Source organism: Salmo salar, unplaced genomic scaffold, assembly GCF_905237065.1.
Source record: "Salmo salar unplaced genomic scaffold, Ssal_v3.1, whole genome shotgun sequence".
Taxonomy (NCBI): Eukaryota; Metazoa; Chordata; class Actinopteri; order Salmoniformes; family Salmonidae; genus Salmo; species Salmo salar.
This window is the reverse complement of record NW_025548464.1, coordinates 1-27,302: the sequence shown is the minus strand read 5'-3', so window position 1 is coordinate 27,302 and position 27,302 is coordinate 1. Positions and strand designations below refer to the sequence as shown.

The 27,302-nt window shown below is 39.5% G+C and overlaps 1 protein-coding gene across 4 annotated transcripts; it reads left to right on the top strand.

Annotated features, from left to right (window-relative positions):
• On the top strand, window positions 1-23,180 carry LOC123733078 (uncharacterized). Of its 4 annotated transcripts, XM_045712396.1 has the most exons (8): window positions 1-88; window positions 6,082-6,198; window positions 8,932-9,048; window positions 11,113-11,229; window positions 13,372-13,491; window positions 14,799-14,861; window positions 21,782-22,017; window positions 22,183-23,180. In XM_045712396.1, the coding sequence occupies exons 1-8, from the start codon at window positions 6-8 to the stop codon at window positions 22,635-22,637; spliced, it is 1,308 nt and encodes a 435-aa protein (XP_045568352.1). In that variant the 5' UTR covers window positions 1-5; the 3' UTR covers window positions 22,638-23,180. The 4 variants fall into 4 exon arrangements, with proteins under 4 accessions (XP_045568352.1, XP_045568354.1, XP_045568353.1 ...); XM_045712398.1 differs by lacking the exon at window positions 11,113-11,229; XM_045712397.1 differs by lacking the exon at window positions 14,799-14,861.
• Window positions 23,181-27,302: the final 4,122 nt, after the last annotated feature.

The following is a 27,302-nucleotide window of genomic DNA, read 5'->3' as shown; positions in this document are numbered from 1 at the left end:
CTAAAATGAGTTTCTCTGGGGAGAGGAAGGAAGGGGGCCCTGCCTCTAAAATGCATCTCTCTGGGGGACATGACATCAAAACTAAGAGGTGAGATGACAATGTCGTTTAAGAACTTTGTTTCTAAAATGTTATACCGACAATTTTTTCACATTTATTATTTTTCATCAGAAATGATTGCTTACGGGTACCTTCAGGAGTCTGTAAAATATTGTTGTTCTAAGATTTTAATTCATAGATTTTTTGTGTATGAATTTTTCTTTTGCAAAACACTATATAGCTGGAATGAAATGTTTGTATCCTGTATATTTGACTGTGATATGTGGTTGTCTCACCAACACACACACACCTATAGAATTTTGGTATGACACAATCGTTTTGCCTACTCTTAATTATTGCCTAATATGTTGGCAGGCATAACTTTATTGTTTTACTAGTTCTGATTGTTGTTACAAGCGGAATTCAGACAATATTACCATTATATCAACACGGTATTCACTCCTGTTTAAACCAAGAAGGGTTCTATCTTGCTTAATATACAGAACCACTAAACTTCTATATAGAACCCTTTATAGGGTTCTTTGATCAGAACTCTAGTGGTTCTTCTTCACTGAACTGATCTTCATTATATCCAAACACACTGGTGGTCAGGGAGGCATCTCTTTATTTGAACGATGGCCCACGTCAACTCTGGCTGACTTTTTTACAATACAATGAATTACAATACAATACAATACATTACAATACAATACAATACAATACATTACAATACATTACAATACATTACAATACATTACAATACAATACAATACAATACAATACATTATAACACAATACAATACATTACTATACATTACAATACAATACAATACATTACTATACAATACTATACTATACATTACAATACATTACAATACAATACAATACATTACTATACAATACTATACTATACATTACAATACATTACAATACATTACAATAGAATACATTACAATACATTACAATACATTATAATACAATACAATACAATACAATACATTACAATACAATACAATACATTACAATACAATACAATACAATACAATACTATACAATACTATACATTACTATACAATACAATACAACACAATACATTACAATACAACACAATACATTACAATACAATACAATATATTACAATACAATACAATACATTACAATACAATACATTACAATACAATACAATACTAAACAATACTATACAATATTATACTATACATTACAATACATTACAATACAATACAATACAATACATTACAATACAATACAATACATTACTATACAATACTATACAATACTATACATTACTATACAATACAATACATTACAATACAATACAATATAATACATTACAATACAATACATTACTATACAATACATTACAATAGAATACATTACAATACAATACAATACAATACAATACATTACTATACAATACATTACTATACAATACTATACTATACTATACATTACTATACAATACTATACAATACTATACAATACTATACAATACTATACAATATAATACAATACAATACAATACATTACAATACAATACAATACAATACATTATAATACAATACATTACTATACAATACAATACATTACTATACAATACTATACTATACTATACATTACAATACAATACATTACAATACAATACATTACTATACAATACAATACAATACATTACTATACAATACTATACAATACTATACAATACTATACATTACTATACAATACTATACTATACATTACAATACATTACAATACAATACAATACAATACATTACTATACAATACTATACTATACATTACAATACATTACAATACATTACAATAGAATACATTACAATACATTACAATACATTATAATACAATACAATACAATACAATACATTACAATACAATACATTACAATACAATACAATACAATACTATACAATACTATACATTACTATACAATACAATACAATACAACACAATACATTACAATACAATACAATACAATACAATACATTACAATACAATACATTACAATACAATACAATACAATACAATACAATACATTACTAAACAATACTATACAATATTATACTATACATTACAATACATTACAATACAATACAATACAATACATTACAATACATTACAATACATTATAATACAATATAATACAATACAATACAATACATTACTATACAATACTATACAATACTATACATTACTATACAATACAATACATTACAATACAATACAATACAATATAATACATTACAATACAATACAATACAATACAATACAATACATTACTATACAATACTATACAATACTATACAATACTATACAATACTATACATTACTATACAATACTATACAATACTATACAATACTATACAATACTATACAATATAATACAATACATTACAATACAATACAATACATTATAATACAATACATTACTATACAATACAATACATTACTATACAATACTATACTATACTATACATTACAATACAATACATTACAATACAATACATTACTATACAATACAATACAATACATTACTATACAATACTATACAATACTATACAATACTATACATTACTATACATTACTATACAATACTATACATTACTATACATTACTATACAATACTATACAATACTATACATTACTATACATTACTATACAATACTATACATTACTATACATTACTATACATATAGTTTTTCATAATAATAATAAAAAATGAAAGACTGGGTTTAGTTGATTGTGTTGCACTGCTCATGTCCGCATTCTGGAACTGTCCCCGTCCCTGTACAAAACTGCCCGCGTCCACGTCCGGTGCGGCGCCAAGCATATTGTCCCGGTTACGCGCAGAGTGGCTGAGGTGATCTTGGATACCAACGATGGAGTTCGCTACAGTGTTGAGATGTCGAAGTTTATTGTTCAATTTGCTTTTGCTTTACGGTCAGGGACAGTATGAGTGTCGCCAGATCCTTTTCACTCTCTGTCCTTGTTTCATTTTGTTGTTCACCGGATTCATCATCATCCTCGAGACGAGGTTACAGACGAACGACCTGCTAGCTAGCCAAGCTAGTCGGTACAGCTAGGAAAGCTAGCTAGCTACTCTATCAGCAGCATCCTAGTTATCCTGGCTAGTCGATAAAGCTCGGTAAGCTAGCTAGCTACTCTACCAGCAGCATCCTAGTTATCCTAGCTAGTCGGTACAGCTAGGTAAGCTAGCTAGCTACTCTACCAGCAGCATCCTAGTTATCCTAGCTAGTCGGTACAGCTAGGTAAGCTAGCTAGCTACTCTACCAGCAGCATCCTAGTTATCCTAGCTAGTCGGTACAGCTAGGTAAGCTAGCTAGCTACTCTACCAGCAGCATCCTAGTTATCCTAGCTAGTCGATACAGCTCGGTAAGCTAGCTAGCTACTCTACCAGCAGCATCCTAGTTATCCTAGCTAGTCGATACAGCTAGGAAAGCGAGATAGCTACTCTACCAGCAGCATCCTAGTTATCCTAGCTAGTCGGGTACAGCTAGGTAAGCTAGCTAGCTACTCTACCAGCAGCATCCTAGTTATCCTAGCTAGTCGGTACAGCTAGGTAAGCTAGTTAGCTACTCTAACAGCAGCATCTTAGTTATCCTAGCTAACACTACATCATCACCGGCTGCCTGCATTTCTTGTGGACCGATGGAGCTCCCCGGTTGTTTCTTCCACCTGTTAAATCCCGTGGAGGCTTCTCCCTCTCTCGTTGACGGATGCTGTAATGCGTTGCGTGCTGGTGGCAGGGAAGTCAGGCGCAGGAGAATGAACTTGGTAAAAATGGAGCTGTTTAATAAACATCAAAACCTCAGAAAACCAAAGTATACAAAATAACAAATAGAGGGTGCGAAACCCGTCCCACACCAGAATAACAATAAACACCTACATACAACAAACAATCTCCGACAAGGACATGAGGGGAAACAGAGAGTTAAATACACAACATGTCATTGATGGGATTGGAACCAGATGTGATGGAAGACAAGACAAAACCAATGGAAAATGAAAAGTGGATCAGTGATGGCTAGAAGGCCGGTAGTGTCGACCGCCGAACACCGCCCGAACAAGGAGAGGGACCGACTTCGGCAGAAGTTACCTCTGTCCGATTCTCCTCTCTTCACTAGATGGACTGTAACTTTAGTGTTTAACCCCTCTGTGTCCAAGGACCGAACTTTTGAATATTATTTTCGGGCGCCTCAAGTAGGCTGGACACATGACAGTTTTAACAATGTTTTTTTTCTGATGAAAACTAGTTCATTGCATCCTCCATTGAGCTCAGTTTCATAATATTACGTTATGTTATGAAGTAATCGCTAAAAACAGACCTTATTTTAGGTCATTTTTCACCCTGCCAGCTCTTACTAGTTCAATTGAGCACCATGACGCCAACTCACATTCTGAACATTCTATTCCCAGCTCATTGTTCTGCGTTAAAATGGCAGCTTCTCTATTGTTATCAATGAGACCTGTCGGCAATAACCGTGAACGCCGACCTCGGGTAAATTACTATTAACCTTGTAGGCTGACCTCAATTATTATTATTATTATTATTATTATTATCAGGTAACTTATTATTATTAACAGGGTTCTGGCTACTTTGTGAGTGCTATCCCTGTTCGCTTGGGTACATATTGTGGTGGCCCACAGTCCTAAACGTTAACCATTTTCTGGTCATGGTTAACCATATTTGTTTTCAGAAAAAGGTATACCACCTAAACAAAACGCATGTCCCTGTCCTCTTTTTCAGATGTGGCCGATTTTAAACATCCAGAATACATTTTTTATTAAGAAATAACACTTTTTTGATGACTTGTTGTTTCTAAATGGCTGCTGGGTAATTGGATATGCATTGAAATCGTTGCATCGCAGGTTCACAGAGTTGCGTAGGTTCACAGAGTTGCAAACCAAATGGATAGGTCTAGCTCATTGATTTGTAGATCTGACGTAGTTGCTACCTCAGATTATGAGCCTAGTTCAAAGATGAAAAAATAAAAACATGGAGTCTCCTCGTGCATGCGCCCCCAGTCTCATTGTTCTCAGATCGACCACTATCCAAATGCGCTACTGTTTTTCAGCCATGGCCTGCAAAGTCATCATTCAAAGTTCTGGCGCCTTCTGAGAGCCCATGGGAGCGTTAGAAAATGTCACGTTATGCCAGAGATCCCCTGTTTTGGATAGAGATGATCAAGAAGGCCAAGAAATGGTCAGACAGGGTACTTCCTGTACAGAATCTTCTCAGGTTTTGGCCTGCCAAATGAGTTCTGTTATACTCACAGAACCATTCAAACAGTTTTAGAAACGTTGGAGTGTTTTCTATCCAAAGCTAATAATTATATGCATATTCTAGTTTCTGGGCAGGAGTAATAATCAGATTAAATCGGGTACGTTTTTTATCCGGCCGTGAAAATACTGCCCCCTATCCATAACAAGTTAACCATAAACATCACACATTTAGTTAATTATATATATAAAACTATTTATTTAGATGGGTGACATTATCTGCCAAAATAACATGTAGATGCAAAATGCAAAAACATGTACATGCAAAATAATGTAGACCAAAAAGAGCTCTCCAGCAGGTACCAAAACATTAAAAGGCCATTTTCTCAAAGTGAGGTTACAAGTATATCATCTTCCAAAGCAGAAACACTTTTCCACTGTTCCTCAACTGTAGTGTATGATATACCATGTTCTAGCTCTGAGGCTCTACTATTATCAAATGTGAAAAACACAATTTCAAATTTTGCTACATAAGACCGAGCCGTTCATTTGAGAGAAAGGCAGATATATAACATTTTGCAAAAAAACATTGTCTCTCTGAAATGAAACCATCAAGTGATAGATTTTAAACAAATACATGTCTGTCGTTGAACAATCCGATGCCATGATTAGATAGTGAAAAAACACACTTAAACAATAAAATCTAATTTATGAACATTTCTGAAAATGAGTAGATGAGAGATGTAATGTTTGTCTCTGTTGTGTTGAAGTCCAATCAAGCAGGAGAGACCAGCCTCCCCTGTTCCCAGCTGTGTGTCCATGAAGAGTGACTGGTATATGGGTCATCCTATAGTGTTTAGAGAGGGAGACTTTTCTACTGAACAAAGGTAAGAAGAACTCATGGGTCATGGTCAGTGAGTTAAACAACACTGTCTCTAGTCATTTCTCCTCTCCCATTTTCACATTTCTTTTGGTTGTTTTCATAATCCACAGGCTAATCCTTTAGTCCATTTTCATAGACCTAAAACAATATTAAACAAACACAACGTTCCCTCCACGTGTGTGTGTGTGTGTGTGTGTGTGTGTGTGTGTGTGTGTGTGTGTGTGTGTGTGTGTGTGTGTGTGTGTGTGTGTGTGTGTGTGTGTGTGTGTGTGTGTGTGTGTGTGTGTGTGTGTGTGCGCTCTCCCTGGATGAGGACATGTAATCTCTATCCTGATTGCCTAGTCACTTTTACCCCTACTTACCTGTACATATTACCTCAATTACCTCAACTACCTGGTACCCCTGCACATTGACTCAGTACTGGTACTCCTTATAGTCTCATTATTACCTCAACTACCTGGTACCCCTGCACATTGACTCAGTACTGGTACTCCTTATAGTCTCATTATTACCTCAACTACCTGGTACCCCTGCACATTGACTCAGTACTGGTACTCCTTATAGCCTCATTATTACCTCAACTACCTGGTACCCCTGCACATTGACTCAGTACTGGTACTCCTTATAGTCTCATTATTACCTCAACTACCTGGTACCCCTGCACATTGACTCAGTACTGTTACTCCTTATAGTCTCATTATTACCTCAACTACCTGGTACCCCTGCACATTGACTCAGTACTGGTACTCCTTATAGTCTCATTATTACCTCAACTACCTGGTACCCCTGCACATTGACTCAGTACTGGTACTCCTTATAGTCTCATTATTACCTCAACTACCTGGTACCCCTGCACATTGACTCAGTACTGTTACTCCTTATAGTCTCATTATTACCTCAACTACCTGGTACCCCTGCACATTGACTCAGTACTGGTACTCCTTATAGTCTCATTATTACCTCAACTACCTGGTACCCCTGCACATTGACTCAGTACTGGTACTCCTTATAGTCTCATTATTACCTCAACTACCTGGTACCCCTGCACATTGACTCAGTACTGGTAATCCTTATAGCCTCATTATTACCTCAACTACCTGGTACCCCTGCACATTGACTCAGTACTGGTACTCCTTATAGTCTCATTATTACCTCAACTACCTGGTACCCCTGCACATTGACTCAGTACTGGTACTCCTTATAGTCTCATTATTACCTCAACTACCTGGTACCCCTGCACATTGACTCAGTACTGGTACTCCTTATAGTCTCATTATTACCTCAACTACCTGGTACCCCTGCACATTGACTCAGTACTGTTACTCCTTATAGTCTCATTATTACCTCAACTACCTGGTACCCCTGCACATTGACTCAGTACTGGTACTCCTTATAGTCTCATTATTACCTCAACTACCTGGTACCCCTGCACATTGACTCAGTACTGGTACTCCTTATAGTCTCATTATTACCTCAACTACCTGGTACCCCTGCACATTGACTCAGTACTGGTAATCCTTATAGCCTCATTATTACCTCAACTACCTGGTACCCCTGCACATTGACTCAGTACTGGTACTCCTTATAGTCTCATTATTACCTCAACTACCTGGTACCCCTGCACATTGACTCAGTACTGGTACTCCTTATAGTCTCATTATTACCTCAACTACCTGGTACCCCTGCACATTGACTCAGTACTGGTACTCCTTATAGTCTCATTATTACCTCAACTACCTGGTACCCCTGCACATTGACTCAGTACTGGTACTCCATATAGCCTGATCTCTGAGAGTGAGACAGATATATATTATTACTGTGTTAAACCTAGCAGTACTACTGATTTCTCTGAGAGCACTAGCAGTCTACTGATTTCTCTGAGAGGCAAATATATATTATTACTGTATTAAACCTAGCAGTACTACTGATTTCTCTGAGAGGCAGATATATATTATTACTGTATTAAACCTAGCAGTACTACTGATTTCTCTGAGAGGCAGATATATTTTATTACTGTGTTAAACCTATCAGTACTACTGATTTCTCTGAGAGGCAGATATATATTATTACTGTATTAAACCTAGCAGTACTACTGATTTCACTGAGAGGCAGATATATATTATTACTGTGTTAAACCTAGCAGTACTACTGATTTCTCTGAGAGGCAGATATATATTATTACTGTGTTAAACCTAGCAGTACTACTGATTTCACTGAGAGGCAGTTATATATTATTACTGTGTTAAACCTAGCAGTACTACTGATTTCTCTGAGAGGCATATATATATTATTACTGTGTTAAACCTAGCAGTACTACTGATTTCTCTGAGAGTGAGACAGATATATATTATTACTGTGTTAAACCTAGCAGTACTACTGATTTCTCTGAGAGTGAGGCAGATATATATTATTACTGTGTTAAACCTAGCAGTACTACTGATTTCTCTGAGAGTGAGGCAGATATATAGCATTTAGCAAAAAAACATTATTTCTCTCTCTGAAATGAAACCATCAAGTGATAGATTTTAAACAAATACATGTCTGTCACTGAACAACGCCATGCCATGATTAGATAGTGAAATAACACACCAATCTCTTCCATAATTTCTTTAAACCATAAAGGCACATTTCCGAACATTTCTGTAAAGTGATATGTTGCATGTTGGAGCTCTTCTTATGTTCCCATCTGAGATCAGAGTAGATGAGAGATGTAATGTTTGTCTCTGTTGTGTTGAAGACCAATCAAGCCGGAGAGAACAGCCTCCCCTGTACCCAGCTGTGTGTCCATGAAGAGTGATCGGTCTATGGGTACACCTATAGAGTTTAGAGAGGGAGACTTTTCTACTGAACAAAGGTAAGAAGAACTCATGGGTCATGGTCAGTGAGTTAAACAACACTGTCTCTAGTCATTTCTCCTCTCCCATTTTCACATTTCTTTTGGTTGTTTTCATAATCCATAGGCTAATACTTTTGTCCATTTTCATAGTCCTAAAACAATATTAAACAAACACAACGTTCCCTCCACGTGTGTGTGTGTGTGTGTGTGTGTGTGTGTGTGTGTGTGTGTGTGTGTGTGTGTGTGTGTGTGTGTGTGTGTGTGTGTGTGTGTGTGTGTGTGTGCAATCCCTGGACGAGGACATGTAATCTCTATCCTGATTGCCTAGTCACTTTTACATCTACCTACCTGTACATATTACCTCAATTACCTCAACTACCTGGTACCCCTGCACATTGACTCAGTACTTTTACTCCTTATAGTCTCATTATTACCTCAACTACCTGGTACCCCTGCACATTGACTCAGTACTGGTACTCCTTATAGTCTCATTATTACCTCAACTACCTGGTACCCCTGCACATTGACTCAGTACTGGTACTCCTTATAGTCTCATTATTACCTCAACTACATGGTACCCCTGCACATTGACTCAGTACTGGTAATCCTTATAGCCTCATTATTACCTCAACTACCTGGTACCCCTGCACATTGACTCAGTACTGGTACTCCTTATAGTCTCATTATTACCTCAACTACCTGGTACCCCTGCACATTGACTCAGTACTGGTACTCCTTATAGTCTCATTATTACCTCAACTACCTGGTACCCCTGCACATTGACTCAGTACTGGTACTCCTTATAGTCTCATTATTACCTCAACTACCTGGTACCCCTGCACATTGACTCAGTACTGGTACTCCATATAGCCTGATCTCTGAGAGTGAGACAGATATATATTATTACTGTGTTAAACCTAGCAGTACTACTGATTTCTCTGAGAGTGATGCAGATATATATTATTACTCTATTAAACCTAGCAGTACTACTGATTTCTCTGAGAGGCAAATATATATTATTACTGTATTAAACCTAGCAGTACTACTGATTTCTCTGAGAGGCAGATATATATTATTACTGTATTAAACCTAGCAGTACTACTGATTTCTCTGAGAGGCAGATATATTTTATTACTGTGTTAAACCTATCAGTACTACTGATTTCTCTGAGAGGCAGATATATATTATTACTGTATTAAACCTAGCAGTACTACTGATTTCACTGAGAGGCAGATATATATTATTACTGTGTTAAACCTAGCAGTACTACTGATTTCTCTGAGAGGCAGATATATATTATTACTGTATTAAACCTAGCAGTACTACTGATTTCTCTGAGAGGCAGATATATTTTATTACTGTGTTAAACCTATCAGTACTACTGATTTCTCTGAGAGGCAGATATATATTATTACTGTATTAAACCTAGCAGTACTACTGATTTCACTGAGAGGCAGATATATATTATTACTGTGTTAAACCTAGCAGTACTACTGATTTCTCTGAGAGGCAGATATATATTATTACTGTGTTAAACCTAGCAGTACTACTGATTTCACTGAGAGGCAGTTATATATTATTACTGTGTTAAACCTAGCAGTACTACTGATTTCTCTGAGAGGCATATATATATTATTACTGTGTTAAACCTAGCAGTACTACTGATTTCTCTGAGAGTGAGACAGATATATATTATTACTGTGTTAAACCTAGCAGTACTACTGATTTCTCTGAGAGTGAGGCAGATATATATTATTACTGTGTTAAACCTAGCAGTACTACTGATTTCTCTGAGAGTGAGGCAGATATATAGCATTTAGCAAAAAAACATTATTTCTCTCTCTGAAATGAAACCATCAAGTGATAGATTTTAAACAAATACATGTCTGTCACTGAACAACGCCATGCCATGATTAGATAGTGAAATAACACACCAATCTCTTCCATAATTTCTTTAAACCATAAAGGCACATTTCCGAACATTTCTGTAAAGTGATATGTTGCATGTTGGAGCTCTTCTTATGTTCCCATCTGAGATCAGAGTAGATGAGAGATGTAATGTTTGTCTCTGTTGTGTTGAAGACCAATCAAGCCGGAGAGAACAGCCTCCCCTGTACCCAGCTGTGTGTCCATGAAGAGTGATCGGTCTATGGGTACACCTATAGAGTTTAGAGAGGGAGACTTTTCTACTGAACAAAGGTAAGAAGAACTCATGGGTCATGGTCAGTGAGTTAAACAACACTGTCTCTAGTCATTTCTCCTCTCCCATTTTCACATTTCTTTTGGTTGTTTTCATAATCCATAGGCTAATACTTTTGTCCATTTTCATAGTCCTAAAACAATATTAAACAAACACAACGTTCCCTCCACGTGTGTGTGTGTGTGTGTGTGTGTGTGTGTGTGTGTGTGTGTGTGTGTGTGTGTGTGTGTGTGTGTGTGTGTGTGCAATCCCTGGACGAGGACATGTAATCTCTATCCTGATTGCCTAGTCACTTTTACATCTACCTACATTTACATATTACCTCAATTACCTAAACTACCTGGTACCCTGCACATTGACTCAGTACTGGTACTCCTTATAGCCTCATTATTACCTCAACTACCTGGTACCCCTGCACATTGACTCAGTACTGGTACTCCTTATAGCCTCATTATTACCTCATCTACCTGGTACCCCTGCACATTGACTCAGTACTGGTACTCCTTATAGCCTCATTATTACCTCAACTACCTGGTACCCCTGCACATTGACTCAGTACTGGTACTCCTTATAGCCTCATTATTACCTCATCTACCTGGTACCCCTGCACATTGGCTCAGTACTGGTACTCCTTATAGTCTCATTATTACCTCAACTACCTGGTACCCCTGCACATTGACTCAGTACTGGTACTCCTTATAGTCTCATTATTACCTCAACTACCTGGTACCCCTGCACATTGGCTCAGTACTGGTACTCCTTATAGTCTCATTATTACCTCAACTACCTGGTACCCCTGCACATTGACTCAGTACTGGTACTCCTTATAGTCTCATTATTACCTCAACTACCTGGTACCCCTGCATATTGACTCAGTACTGGTACTCCTTATAGTCTCATTATTACCTCAACTACCTGGTACCCCTGCACATTGACTCAGTACTGGTACTCCTTATAGTCTCATTATTACCTCAACTACCTGGTACCCCTGCACATTGACTCAGTACTGGTACTCCTTATAGTCTCATTATTACCTCAACTACCTGGTACCCCTGCACATTGACTCAGTACTGGTACTCCTTGTAGTCTCATTATTACCTCAACTACCTGGTACCCCTGCACATTGACTCAGTACTGGTACTCCTTATAGTCTCATTATTACCTCAACTACCTGGTACCCCTGCACATTGACTCAGTACTGGTACTCCTTGTAGTCTCATTATTACCTCAACTACCTGGTACCCCTGCACATTGACTCAGTACTGGTACTCCTTATAGTCTCATTATTACCTCAACTACCTGGTACCCCTGCACATTGACTCAGTACTGGTACTCCTTATAGTCTCATTATTACCTCAACTACCTGGTACCCCTGCACATTGACTCAGTACTGGTACTCCTTGTAGTCTCATTATTACCTCAACTACCTGGTACCCCTGCACATTGACTCAGTACTGGTACTCCTTATAGTCTCATTATTACCTCAACTACCTGGTATCCCTGCACATTGACTCAGTACTGGTACTCCTTATAGTCTCATTATTACCTCAACTACCTGGTACCCCTGCATATTGACTCAGTACTGGTACTCCTTATAGTCTCATTATTACCTCAACTACCTGGTACCCCTGCACATTGACTCAGTACTGGTACTCCTTATAGTCTCATTATTACCTCAACTACCTGGTACCCCTGCATATTGACTCAGTACTGGTACTCCGTATAGTCTCATTATTGTTTGTTTTAATGTGTTCTGTTTGACTGGTACTGTATATATAGACATATTGATGTTTTATTGTGTTACTGTTTGACTGGTACTGTACATATGGACATACTATAAAGTATGTGCATCAATAGACTCTGAAGGATTCAAGTGGAACTGAGATGAAGTGAATCAGTATCTGTATGTGACAACTCAATATTAGGAGGGTGTTAATGTTTTCACATTTATTTTGTTTGTTGATGTTTGTTGATTTATGTAATGTCACATAATTCAATGTTTAATTAATGTAATGGCACATATTTTAATGCTTTATGTCAGCATATATTTTAGTGCTTTATGTAATGTATTTTATCTATTGAAATATGGTTTTATATATTATATATATTGTAGTTTGATGGTGATTCATTATGTTTTCCAGATTCTCTAACCAAACTCTGAGATCAGTCTCTCCAGTACCCAGTCATCTGTCCATGAAGAGTGACTCCTCTATGCATCATCCTATACATTTTAGTGATGGATCAGGGACCTTTGACCCCAGGTAAGTTACTGGTCAGAATTGATGATATTACTATTGAAGAGGAGAACCTTCAAGATCTGAAACCAGATGTATTTTGAGTATCTGAGTATATACTGTAAAGCATCTGCTTATCATTTGTTGTTTATGTCATATATTTTAAGACACTGAGTGTACAAAACATTATGAACACCTGCTTTTTCCATGACGTAGATTGACAAGGTGAATCCAGGTGAAAGCAATGATCCCTTATTGATGTCACTTGTTAAATCCACTTCAATCTGTGTCGATGAAGGGGAGGTTAAAGAAGGATTTTTAAGCCTTGAGACAATTGAGACATGGATTGTGTATGTGTGCCATTCAGAGGGTGAATGAGCAAGTCAATATATTTAAGTACCTTTGAATGGGGTATTGTGGTAGGTCTCAGGCACAAAATTCTAGTAATGGTGTTGTGGACATGTTATTCATTCCAGAGGCTACTACCACACTCAGACAGCACAGTATACTGATCCCAGCTGTCTGTCTATGAACACAGTATACTGTTCCCAGCTGTCTGTCTATGAACACAGTATACTGTTCCCAGCTGTCTGTCTATGAACACAGTATACTGTTCCCAGCTGTCTGTCTATGAACACAGTATACTGTTCCCAGCTGTCTGTCTATGAACACAGTATACTGTTCCCAGCTGTCTGTCTATGAACACAGTATACTGTTCCCAGCTGTCTGTCTATGAACACAGTATACTGTTCCCAGCTGTCTGTCTATGAACACAGTATACTGTTCCCAGCTGTCTGTCTATGAACACAGTATACTGTTCCCAGCTGTCTGTCTATGAACACAGTATACTGTTCCCAGCTGTCTGTCTATGAACACAGTATACTGTTCCCAGCTGTCTGTCTATGAACACAGTATACTGTTCCAAGCTGTCTGTCTATGAACACAGTATACTGTTCCCAGCTGTCTGTCTATGAACACAGTATACTGTTCCCAGCTGTCTGTCTATGAACACAGTATACTGTTCCCAGCTGTCTGTCTGTCTATGAACACAGTATACTGTTCCCAGCTGTCTGTCTATGAACACAGTATACTGTTCCCAGCTGTCTGTCTGTCTATGAACACAGTATACTGTTCCCAGCTGTCTGTCTATGAACACAGTATACTGTTCCAAGCTGTCTGTCTGTCTATGAACACAGTATACTGTTCCCAGCTGTCTGTCTATGAACACAGTATACTGTTCCCAGCTGTCTGTCTGTCTATGAACACAGTATACTGTTCCCAGCTGTCTGTCTATGAACACAGTATACTGATCCCAGCTGTCTGTCTATGAACAGTGACTTCTCCATGGATCATCCTGTTAATTCCAGTGGTGGAAAATCAATCACCTTTGACCGAAGGTACGTCACCACATATAGATATGTTGTTGTAATTTGTAATTTGTTGTAACTGAGTTTATTACTGCACCCTCTTATATCTCTGTAGTGGATGGTCTACTCTGTTAGAGGATCAGTATCTCTCTCTCCTTTATCTCTGTAGTGGATGGTCTACTCTGTTAGAGGATCAGTATCTCTCTCTCCTTTATCTCTGTAGTGGATGGTCTACTCTGTTAGAGGATCAGTATCTCTCTCCTTTATCTCTGTAGTGGATGGTCTACTCTGTTAGAGGATCAGTATCTCTCTCTCCTTTATCTCTGTAGTGGATGGTCTACTCTGTTAGAGGATCAGTATCTCTCTCTCCTTTATCTCTGTAGTGGATGGTCTACTCTGTTAAAGGATCAGTATCTCTCTCTCTCCTTTATCTCTGTAGTGGATGGTCTACTCTGTTAGAGGATCAGTATCTCTCTCTCCTTTATCTCTGTAGTGGATGGTCTACTCTGTTAGAGGATCAGTATCTCTCTCTCCTTTATCTCTGTAGTGGATGGTCTACTCTGTTAGAGGACCAGTATCTCTCTCTCTCTCCTTTATCTCTGTAGTGGATGGTCTACTCTGCCAGAGGATCAGTATCTCTCTCTCCTTTATCTCTGTAGTGGATGGTCTACTCTGTATCTCTCTCTCTCTTTATCTCTGTAGTGGATGGTCTACTCTGTTAGAGGATCAGTATCTCTCCTTTATCTCTGTAGTGGATGGTCTACTCTGTTAGAGGATCAGTATCTCTCTCTCCTTTATCTCTGTAGTGGATGGTCTACTCTGTTAGAGGATCAGTATCTCTCCTTTATCTCTGTAGTGGATGGTCTACTCTGCCAGAGGATCAGTATCTCTCTCTCTTTTATCTCTGTAGTGGATGGTCTACTCTGTTAGAGGATCAGTATCTCTCTCTCCTTTATCTCTGTAGTGGATGGTCTACTCTGTTAGAGGATCAGTATCTCTCCTTTATCTCTGTAGTGGATGGTCTACTCTGTTAGAGGATCAGTATCTCTCTCTCCTTTATCTCTGTAGTGGATGGTCTACTCTGTTAGAGGATCAGTATCTCTCTCTCCTTTATCTCTGTAGTGGATGGTCTACTCTGTTAGAGGATCAGTATCTCTCTCTCCTTTATCTCTGTAGTGGATGGTCTACTCTGTTAAAGGATCAGTATCTCTCTCTCTCCTTTATCTCTGTAGTGGATGGTCTACTCTGTTAGAGGATCAGTATCTCTCTCTCCTTTATCTCTGTAGTGGATGGTCTACTCTGTTAGAGGATCAGTATCTCTCTCTCCTTTATCTCTGTAGTGGATGGTCTACTCTGTTAGAGGACCAGTATCTCTCTCTCTCTCCTTTATCTCTGTAGTGGATGGTCTACTCTGCCAGAGGATCAGTATCTCTCTCTCCTTTATCTCTGTAGTGGATGGTCTACTCTGTATCTCTCTCTCCTTTATCTCTGTAGTGGATGGTCTACTCTGTTAGAGGATCAGTATCTCTCCTTTATCTCTGTAGTGGATGGTCTACTCTGTTAGAGGATCAGTATCTCTCTCTCCTTTATCTCTGTAGTGGATGGTCTACTCTGTTACAGGATCAGTATCTCTCTCTCCTTTATCTCTGTAGTGGATGGTCTACTCTGTTAGAGGATCAGTATCTCTCCTTTATCTCTGTAGTGGATGGTCTACTCTGTTAGAGGATCAGTATCTCTCTCTCCTTTATCTCTGTAGTGGATGGTCTACTCTGTTAGAGGACCAGTATCTCTCTCTTTATCTCTGTAGTGGATGGTCTACTCTGCCAGAGGATCAGTATCTCTCTCTCCTTTATCTCTGTAGTGGATGGTCTACTCTGTTAGAGGACCAGTATCTCTCTCTCTCCTTTATCTCTGTAGTGGATGGTCTACTCTGTTAGAGGATCAGTATCTCTCTCTCCTTTATCTCTGTAGTGGATGGTCTACTCTGTTAGAGGATCAGTATCTCTCTCTCCTTTATCTCTGTAGTGGATGGTCTACTCTGCCAGAGGATCAGTATCTCTCTCTCCTTTATCTCTATAGTGGATGGTCTACTCTGTTAGAGGACCAGTATCTCTCTCTCCTTTATCTCTGTAGTGGATGGTCTACTCTGTTAGAGGATCAGTATCTCTCTCTCCTTTATCTCTGTAGTGGATGGTCTACTCTGTTAGAGGATCAGTATCTCTCTCTCCTTTATCTCTGTAGTGGATGGTCTACTCTGCCAGAGGATCAGTATCTCTCTCTCCTTTATCTCTGTAGTGGATGGTCTACTCTGTTAGAGGATCAGTATCTCTCTCCTTTATCTCTGTAGTGGATGGTCTACTCTGTTAGAGGACCAGTATCTCTCTCTCTCTCCTTTATCTCTGTAGTGGATGGTCTACTCTGTTAGAGGATCAGTATCTCTCCTTTATCTCTGTAGTGGATGGTCTACTCTGTTAGAGGATCAGTATCTCTCTCCCTTTATCTCTGTAGTGGATGGTCTACTCTGTTAGAGGATCAGTATCTCTCTCTCCTTTATCTCTGTAGTGGATGGTCTACTCTGTTACAGGATCAGTATCTCTCTCTCCTTTATCTCTGTAGTGGATGGTCTACTCTGTTAGAGGATCAGTATCTCTCCTTTATCTCTGTAGTGGATGGTCTACTCTGTTAGAGGATCAGTATCTCTCCTTTATCTCTGTAGTGGATGGTCTACTCTGCCAGAGGATCAGTATCTCTCTCTCCTTTATCTCTGTAGTGGATGGTCTACTCTGTTAGAGGACCAGTATCTCTCTCTCTCTCCTTTATCTCTGTAGTGGATGGTCTACTCTGTTAGAGGATCAGTATCTCTCTCTCCTTTATCTCTGTAGTGGATGGTCTACTCTGCCAGAGGATCAGTATCTCTCTCTCCTTTATCTCTGTAGTGGATGGTCTACTCTGCCAGAGGATCAGTATCTCTCTCTCCTTTATCTCTGTAGTGGATGGTCTACTCTGTTAGAGGACCAGTATCTCTCTCTCTCTCCTTTATCTCTGTAGTGGATGGTCTACCCTGTTAGAGGATCAGTATCTCTCTCTACTTTATCTCTGTAGTGGATGGTCTACTCTGTTAGAGGATCAGTATCTCTCCTTTATCTCTGTAGTGGATGGTCTACTCTGTTAGAGGATCAGTATCTCTCTCTAATTTATCTCTGTAGTGGATGGTCTACTCTGCCAGAGGATCAGTATCTCTCTCTCCTTTATCTCTGTAGTGGATGGTCTACTCTGTTAGAGGACCAGTATCTCTCTCTCTCTCCTTTATCTCTGTAGTGGATGGTCTACTCTGTTAGAGGATCAGTATCTCTCTCTCCTTTATCTCTGTAGTGGATGGTCTACTCTGCCAGAGGATCAGTATCTCTCTCTCCTTTATCTCTGTAGTGGATGGTCTACTCTGCCAGAGGATCAGTATCTCTCTCTCCTTTATCTCTGTAGTGGATGGTCTACTCTGTTAGAGGATCAGTATCTCTCTCTCCTTTATCTCTGTAGTGGATGGTCTACTCTGTTAGAGGACCAGTATCTCTCTCTCTCTCTCTCCTTTATCTCTGTAGTGGATGGTCTACTCTGTTAGAGGATCAGTATCTCTCTCTACTTTATCTCTGTAGTGGATGGTCTACTCTGTTAGAGGATCAGTATCTCTCCTTTATCTCTGTAGTGGATGGTCTACTCTGTTAGAGGATCAGTATCTCTCTCTCCTTTATCTCTGTAGTGGATGGTCTACTCTGTTAGAGGATCAGTATCTCTCCTTTATCTCTGTAGTGGATGGTCTACTCTGCCAGAGGATCAGTATCTCTCTCTCTTTTATCTCTGTAGTGGATGGTCTACTCTGTTAGAGGATCAGTATCTCTCTCTCCTTTATCTCTGTAGTGGATGGTCTACTCTGTTAGAGGATCAGTATCTCTCCTTTATCTCTGTAGTGGATGGTCTACTCTGTTAGAGGATCAGTATCTCTCTCTCCTTTATCTCTGTAGTGGATGGTCTACTCTGTTAGAGGATCAGTATCTCTCTCTCCTTTATCTCTGTAGTGGATGGTCTACTCTGTTAGAGGATCAGTATCTCTCTCTCCTTTATCTCTGTAGTGGATGGTCTACTCTGTTAGAGGATCAGTATCTCTCCTTTATCTCTGTAGTGGATGGTCTACTCTGCCAGAGGATCAGTATCTCTCTCTCTTTTATCTCTGTAGTGGATGGTCTACTCTGTTAGAGGATCAGTATCTCTCTCTCCTTTATCTCTGTAGTGGATGGTCTACTCTGTTAGAGGATCAGTATCTCTCCTTTATCTCTGTAGTGGATGGTCTACTCTGCCAGAGGATCAGTATCTCTCTCTCCTTTATCTCTGTAGTGGATGGTCTACTCTGCCAGACGATCAGTATCTCTCTCTCCTTTATCTCTGTAGTGGATGGTCTACTCTGTTAGAGGACCAGAATCTCTCTCTCTCTCCTTTATCTCTGTAGTGGATGGTCTACTCTGTTAGAGGATCAGTATCTCTCTCTCCTTTATCTCTGTAGTGGATGGTCTACTCTGTTAGAGGACCAGTATCTCTCTCTCTCTCCTTTATCTCTGTAGTGGATGGTCTACTCTGTTAGAGGATCAGTATCTCTCTCTCCTTTATCTCTGTAGTGGATGGTCTACTCTGCCAGAGGATCAGTATCTCTCTCTCCTTTATCTCTATAGTGGATGGTCTACTCTGTTAGAGGATCACTATCTCTCCCTCCTTTATCCTTGTATTGGATGGTCTACTCTGTTAGAGGATCAGTAGTAACATCTACAAGTCTCTCTCTCTCTCCTTTATCTCTGTAGTGGATGGTCTACTCTGCCAGAGGATCAGTATCTCTCTCTCCTTTATCTCTGTAGTGGATGGTCTACTCTGTTAGAGGACCAGTATCTCTCTCTCTCTCCTTTATCTCTGTAGTGGATGGTCTACTCTGTTAGAGGATCCAGTATCTCTCTCTCCTTTATCTCTGTAGTGGATGGTCTACTCTGCCAGAGGATCAGTATCTCTCTCCCTTTATCTCTGTAGTGGATGGTCTACTCTGCCAGAGGATCAGTATCTCTCTCTCCTTTATCTCTGTAGTGGATGGTCTACTCTGTTAGAGGATCAGTATCTCTCTCTCCTTTATCTCTGTAGTGGATGGTCTACTCTGTTAGAGGACCAGTATCTCTCTCTCTCTCCTTTATCTCTGTAGTGGATGGTCTACTCTGTTAGAGGATCAGTATCTCTCTCTACTTTATCTCTGTAGTGGATGGTCTACTCTGTTAGAGGATCAGTATCTCTCCTTTATCTCTGTAGTGGATGGTCTACTCTGTTAGAGGATCAGTATCTCTCTCCTTTATCTCTGTAGTGGATGGTCTACTCTGTTAGAGGATCAGTATCTCTCCTTTATCTCTGTAGTGGATGGTCTACTCTGCCAGAGGATCAGTATCTCTCTCTCTTTTATCTCTGTAGTGGATGGTCTACTCTGTTAGAGGATCAGTATCTCTCTCTCCTTTATCTCTGTAGTGGATGGTCTACTCTGTTAGAGGATCAGTATCTCTCCTTTTATCTCTGTAGTGGATGGTCTACTCTGTTAGAGGATCAGTATCTCTCTCTCCTTTATCTCTGTAGTGGATGGTCTACTCTGTTAGAGGATCAGTATCTCTCTCTCCTTTATCTCTGTAGTGGATGGTCTACTCTGTTAGAGGATCAGTATCTCTCTCTCCTTTATCTCTGTAGTGGATGGTCTACTCTGTTAGAGGATCAGTATCTCTCCTTTATCTCTGTAGTGGATGGTCTACTCTGCCAGAGGATCAGTATCTCTCTCTTTTTATCTCTGTAGTGGATGGTCTACTCTGTTAGAGGATCAGTATCTCTCTCCCTTTATCTCTGTAGTGGATGGTCTACTCTGTTAGAGGATCAGTATCTCTCCTTTATCTCTGTAGTGGATGGTCTACTCTGCCAGAGGATCAGTATCTCTCTCTCTTTTATCTCTGTAGTGGATGGTCTACTCTGCCAGACGATCAGTATCTCTCTCTCCTTTATCTCTGTAGTGGATGGTCTACTCTGTTAGAGGACCAGTATCTCTCTCTCTCTCCTTTATCTCTGTAGTGGATGGTCTACTCTGTTAGAGGGATCAGTATCTCTCTCTCCTTTATCTCTGTAGTGGATGGTCTACTCTGTTAGAGGACCAGTATCTCTCTCTCTCTCCTTTATCTCTGTAGTGGATGGTCTACTCTGTTAGAGGATCAGTATCTCTCTCTCCTTTATCTCTGTAGTGGATGGTCTACTCTGCCAGAGGATCAGTATCTCTCTCTCCTTTATCTCTATAGTGGATGGTCTACTCTGTTAGAGGATCACTATCTCTCCCTCCTTTATCCTTGTAGTGGATGGTCTACTCTGTTAGAGGATCAGTAGTAACATCTACAAGTCTCTCTCTCTCTCCTTTATCTCTGTAGTGGATGGTCTACTCTGCCAGAGGATCAGTATCTCTCTCTCCTTTATCTCTGTAGTGGATGGTCTACTCTGCCAGAGGATGAGTATCTCTCTCTCCTTTATCTCTGTAGTGGATGGTCTACTCTGCCAGAGGATCAGTATCTCTCCTTTATCTCTGTAGTGGATGGTCTACTCTGTTAGAGGATCAGTATCTCTCTCTCCTTTATCTCTGTAGTGGATGGTCTACTCTGTTAGAGGATCAGTATCTCTCCTTTATCTCTGTAGTGGATGGTCTACTCTGTTAGAGGATCAGTATCTCTCTCTCCTTTATCTCTGTAGTGGATGGTCTACTCTATTAGAGGATCAGTATCTCTCCTTTATCTCTGTAGTGGATGGTCTACTCTGTTAGAGGATCATTATCTCTCTCTTCTTTATCTCTGTAGTGGATGGTCTACTCTGCCAGAGGATCAGTATCTCTCTCTCCTTTATCTCTGTAGTGGATGGTCTACTCTGCCAGAGGATGAGTCCAGGTGTGCAGTGTGTCAGCAGGTTCTGAGGGATCCGGTCTCTATCACCTGTGGACACAGGTTCTGCAGACAGTGCATCACCAGATACTGGGAGAAACCTGCTCCTTCAGGAGACTATGACTGTCCTCAGTGTAGAAAGAGATCCAGAACACTTCCTGTACTACAGAACCTGAGGGAACCCAATGATGCAAGAGGCTCTGAAAACAGTAAGAACACTTGCAGACCTGTGCTAAGTCAATACCTCAATATGATTTAAATGTAGTTAACTACAATAATATGAGATAATATAAGTTACTGTAGTTGTGGAGGCCCACATTTCATCCTGTCAATGACTGTGTCTGATACACATCCATTTTACTCCTCCCTTGTAGTGGATGACAGCCTGCAGAGAGCTATAGTAAACCATAAAGCCAGTCTGAAAAGGAGGTATGAATGTGTGATAGAAGGCATGGAAACAGCAGGGAACCAAACTCCCCTCAACAGGATTTACACAGAGCTCTACATCACAGAAGGAGAGAGTGAAGGTGTTAACAATGAACATGAGGTGTGGCATCTAGAGACAGCATCCAGGACACCAACCTCACATGACACAGCAATCCACTGCAATGACATCTTTAAACCCTTAGCTGGCCAAGAGAGAAGCATCAGAACTGTGCTGACCAAGGGCATCGCTGGCATCGGAAAAACAGTCTCTGTGCAGAAGTTCATCCTAGACTGGGCTGAAGGGAAGGCAAACCAAGATGTGGAGATCATATTTGTGCTTCCTTTCCGGGAGCTGAACTTGATCAAAGATCGTCAGTACAGTCTTCTCAGACTTTTTAAATGACTTCCACACAGAACTAGACATAGGCAATGCAAAGAAACTCACTGCCTGTAAAGCTATGTTCATCTTTGATGGTTTGGATGAAAGCAGACTTCCATTAGATTTCCAGCACAATGAAAAGGTGTCTGATGTCACCCAGACATCATCTATTGATGTTCTGCTGACAAACCTCATCAAGGGAATCTGCTTCCCTCTGCTCTCCTATGGATAACCTCCCGACCAGCAGCAACCAATCAGATCCCCCCTAAGTGTGTTAACCAGGTGACAGAGGTACGAGGGTTCAATGACCCACAGAAGGAGGAGTACTTCAGGAAGAGATTCAGTGATGAGGACCTGGCCAGCAGAATCATCTCACACATAAAGACATCAAGGAGCCTCCACATCATGTGCCACATGCCGGTGTTCTGTTGGATTTCTGCAATAGTCTTTGAACACATGTTGAGGACAGACAAGAGGAGAGAGATGCCCACGACTCTGACTGAGATGTCCATACACTTCCTGCTCATTCAGACCAGCCTGAAGAACCAGAAGTATCATGGAAGAGAGATGAGATGGATCAAGAGGAGCTCATGGAGTCAGATAAGGAAATTCTTCTGAAGCTGGGGAGGCTGGCGTTTGAAAATCTGGAGAAGGGTAATCTCATGTTCTATGAAGAAGACCTGAAAGAGTGTGGCCTTGATGTCAAAGAAGCCTCAGTGTACTCAGGAGTGTGCACACAAATCTTTAAAGAAGAGTCTGTGATATTTCAGAGAGTGGTGTACTGCTTTGTTCATCTCAGCATTCAGGAGTTTCTCTCAGCTGTCTACATGTACCATTGTTACACAGCCAGGAACATGGATGCACTGAAGCCTTTCCTCAAGCGAAAGTCTAGAGGTGTGTCTGAAGAGCTAACCTTGCATGAGCTGCTGAAGAGTACCGTGGATAAAGCCTTGGAGAGTAAGAATGACACCTGGACCTTTTTCGTCCGCTTCCTTCATGGCATGTCACTAGTGTCCAATCAGAAACTCCTACGAGGTCTGGTGACACAGACAGAAAGCAGTCCGGAGAGCATCCAGAAAACAATCCGATCCCTTAAGGTGATGCAAAGGAAGAACATGTCCCCTGAGAGGTGCATCAATCTCTTCCACTGTCTGATAGAGATGAAAGACCATTGTCAGTACAGGAGGAAATCCAAGAGTGCTTGAGGTCAGAGAACAGATCCAAAAACCTCTCCCTTGCTCAGTGTTCAGCGCTGGCCTACATGCTGCAGATATCGTAGGAGGTTCTGGATGTGTTTAACCTGAAGGAATACAAGACTCAGAGGAGGGTCGTAGAGAGACTGCTCCCAGCTGTGAGGCTGCAGGAAAGCTCTGTAAGTATTCATGTAAATAACACACACCAAAATAAATTGTAATCATAGCAGTATTTTCATTGGCTGACTGGCTCTAAGTACCCATGTAACTATCCCTCGGAACAAACTTTACTGTATTTAGGAACAACAGTATTTTCATTGGCTGACTAAACTTTCTACAGCTGAAAACTCTTAAACTATAGTACAAACTGGTCATGAAAGGTTGTAGCATTGAACCATAAATGCACGATATACACATTATTAGTGCACGCTTTACAGTGTAAGCAGGAAAGCCTAAACTATCATTTTTACAACCTGTTTCATCTGTATTTCTTCCTGTGTTGGCAACTCACTGGCTGTAAGCTCACAACACATCCTTAAAGTGATGTCAGTTCTCCCGTTCACCCCTCACACACTGAGAAGGCTGACCTGATAGCAATGACCTGAAAATTCAGTGAGGCTCCTCTCTGCTGGACTGGAGGATCCCACACTGCAGACTGGAACTCTGAGTCATATTCACTGTAATTGTTCAGCAAGTGATAACTGTCCACCAAAATCCCTTTTCCCCGTCCACACCTATGTGTTTGGAGAGTGAAAACTTACATTTTAAATTTGGTGCTATGCTCCAGCATTTTATTTGAGAAAATATTTCATATTAGGTGACATTTCAAATTCACCTTTTATTTGAGTTAATGGTGAGAGTTAGCATGTTTTGATGTAGCCTCTGTTATTAGTAATGATGAGAGGTTAGCATGTTTTATTGTATCCTCTGTTATTCAGTAATGGTGAGAGGTTAGCATGTTTTTGTTGTACCTTGTATTTAATGGTAGAGAGGTTAGCATGTTTTGTTGTCCTCTTTGTTGGTAATGTTAGTTAGCATGTTTTTTTATCCTCTGTTATTATGGTAATGGTGAGAGGTTCATTTTATTTATATCCTCTTGTTATTGTAATGATAGTGTAGCATGTTTTGTTGTATCCTCTGTATTGGTAATGGAAGTTAGCATGTTTTGTTGTAGCCTCTGTTATTAGAACTAAGTGGTGAGAGGGTTAGCATGTTTTGTTGTATCCTCTGTTTTTAGTAATGTGAGAGTTATTTTTTTGTAGCCTCCTGTTTTGTTTAGTATGTTTTGTTGTATCCTCTGTTTTGTTGGTGAGGATTGCATTTTTGTTTGTCCTCTTTATTGGTAATGGTGATTACTTTTTATTGTAGTCTCTGTTATTGGTAATGGTGAGAGGGGTTAGCATGTTTTGACTAGCCTCTGTTATTGGTAATGGTGAGGAGGTTTAGCTTTTTTTGTTGTATCCTCTATTTTGCTAATGTGAGAGAGTTAGCATGTTTTATTATATCCTCTGTTTTGTTGTACTGTTTTAATTCCTTGTAGCCTCTGTATTTGTAATGGTGAGAGGTTAGCATGTTTTATTGTAGCCTCTGTTTATTGGTAATGGTGAGGGTTAGCATGTTTTGTTGTAGTCTCTGTTATTGAGTAATGGTGAGGGTTCATGTTTTTATTACCCTCTGTTATTTGTAATGGTGAGGGGGTTAGCATGTTTTATTTGTATCCTCTGTTGATTGTAATGGTGAAAAGTTACTTTTTGTTGTACCTCTGTTATTGTTTGGTGAGAGTTAGCATGTTTTTTTTTTAGCCTCTATTTAAATGGTGAGAGGATTTTTTTGTTGTAGCCTCTGTTGTTGGTAATGGTGAGATTGGTATGTTTTATTTGTAGCCTCTGTTTAATTGTGAGGGTTAGCATGTTTCATTATATCCTCTGCTCCATTGGTATTGGTGAGGGGTTAGCATGTTTTGTTGTATCTTGTTTTGGTAATGGTGAGAGGTTAGCTGTTTTGTTTGTAGCCTCTGTTTTGGTAATGGTGAGAGGTTTGTTTTATTTTAGCCTCTGTTTTGTTTTGGGTTGGCATGTTTTGTTGTAGCCTCTGTTGGCCCAGGTAATGGTGAGGGGTTAGCATGTTTTGTTGCACAGCCTCTGTAACTTCCTCACTCATTATTGTTCACTTGGTCTTTCCTCGATCATGGCAGTCACCAGACTTGATGTTTAGTCATTGCAGTCAAGAATATGGCACCAAATACTAAACTTTTGACTATTTTAATACACTATAATTGAATTGGTCAAATAGGTACTTATTCAAATAACTAGAATTATTGATTTCATTTTTCTAAATGGGTAAAACAAGATATGTGTGAAAATAATCCTCAAATAAATGTGACATTGTATGCTGTCTTCATGAGCTGTTTGATCTGAAATCCAAGATATTTGGGTTGACACATTTAAAATGTTATCTTCACTGTCCAAAACAGATTATGGTGTAGTTTGTATACTCAATACAATCTAAATCTGATACTGCTGTCTGTCTTTTGACTGATACCCCTTTTAAGCTGAATACGAGATCAGTCTACTCAAGTATTTTTAGCCTTTATGCATGTTTCTATCTGCAGGCAAAACTTTATTAATCTGTCATTTATAATATGATACATTAATTTCTGAATAATACTTAGAGGTTTTGTATTTGATATCTGAATATGTTGAAATTATCTTCCTACCTAAGCATAGCAGTGTGATTTTAGTTTGATTTGACTCTTTTGGAGTCTGTCAGGCAGGAGTCACAGAGGAAACCGATTCTCTAATTCTGTTCTGAAATTCAAGCCCCTCACCTGAGAAGGCGCTGGATCTGAGCCAACAATGACTCGAAAGTTTCCCAGGGTGAAGCTTCTCTCTGTTGGACAGGGAAATCCCCACTGGCAAACTGAGACTCTGAGGTCATATTTCTGTAGTTGGTCAGCAAGTGATATTTGTTTACCCAGGTCCATGTGTTTACCAGGCGCATATCCCACCATATGTGTTTGGACAGTGAAGCTTACAGTTTTAAATTTGGTTGTGTTTCGTTATATTTTCCTATGGTAACTTATTAGTGAGCAATGTCCTGTCATTTTGAGTCCTTCCTTGTATTGTCTGAAGAAGATGTTTCTAAACACTTCCATTCATGTGGATGCTACCATGATTGCATAAAAACAATTGTATGAATAATGAGATGAGGCCTCCTATTGTTATTGGTAATGGTAGAGAGGTTGGCATGTTTTATTTTGTAGTCCTCTGTTTTGGTAATGGTGAGGGGATTAGTTGCGCATGTTTGTTGTAGTCTCTGTTGTGGTAATGTTAGAGGTTAGCATGTTTTTTGTTGCATCTCTGTTGTGGTAATGGTGAAGAGGTTATTGTTTTGTTCTATCCTCTGTTGTGGTATTAATTGTGAATTGGCATGTTTTGTTGTAGCCTCTGTAACTTTCTCCCTCATTTTATTGCAGTTCTTTCTCAATCATGTTTCT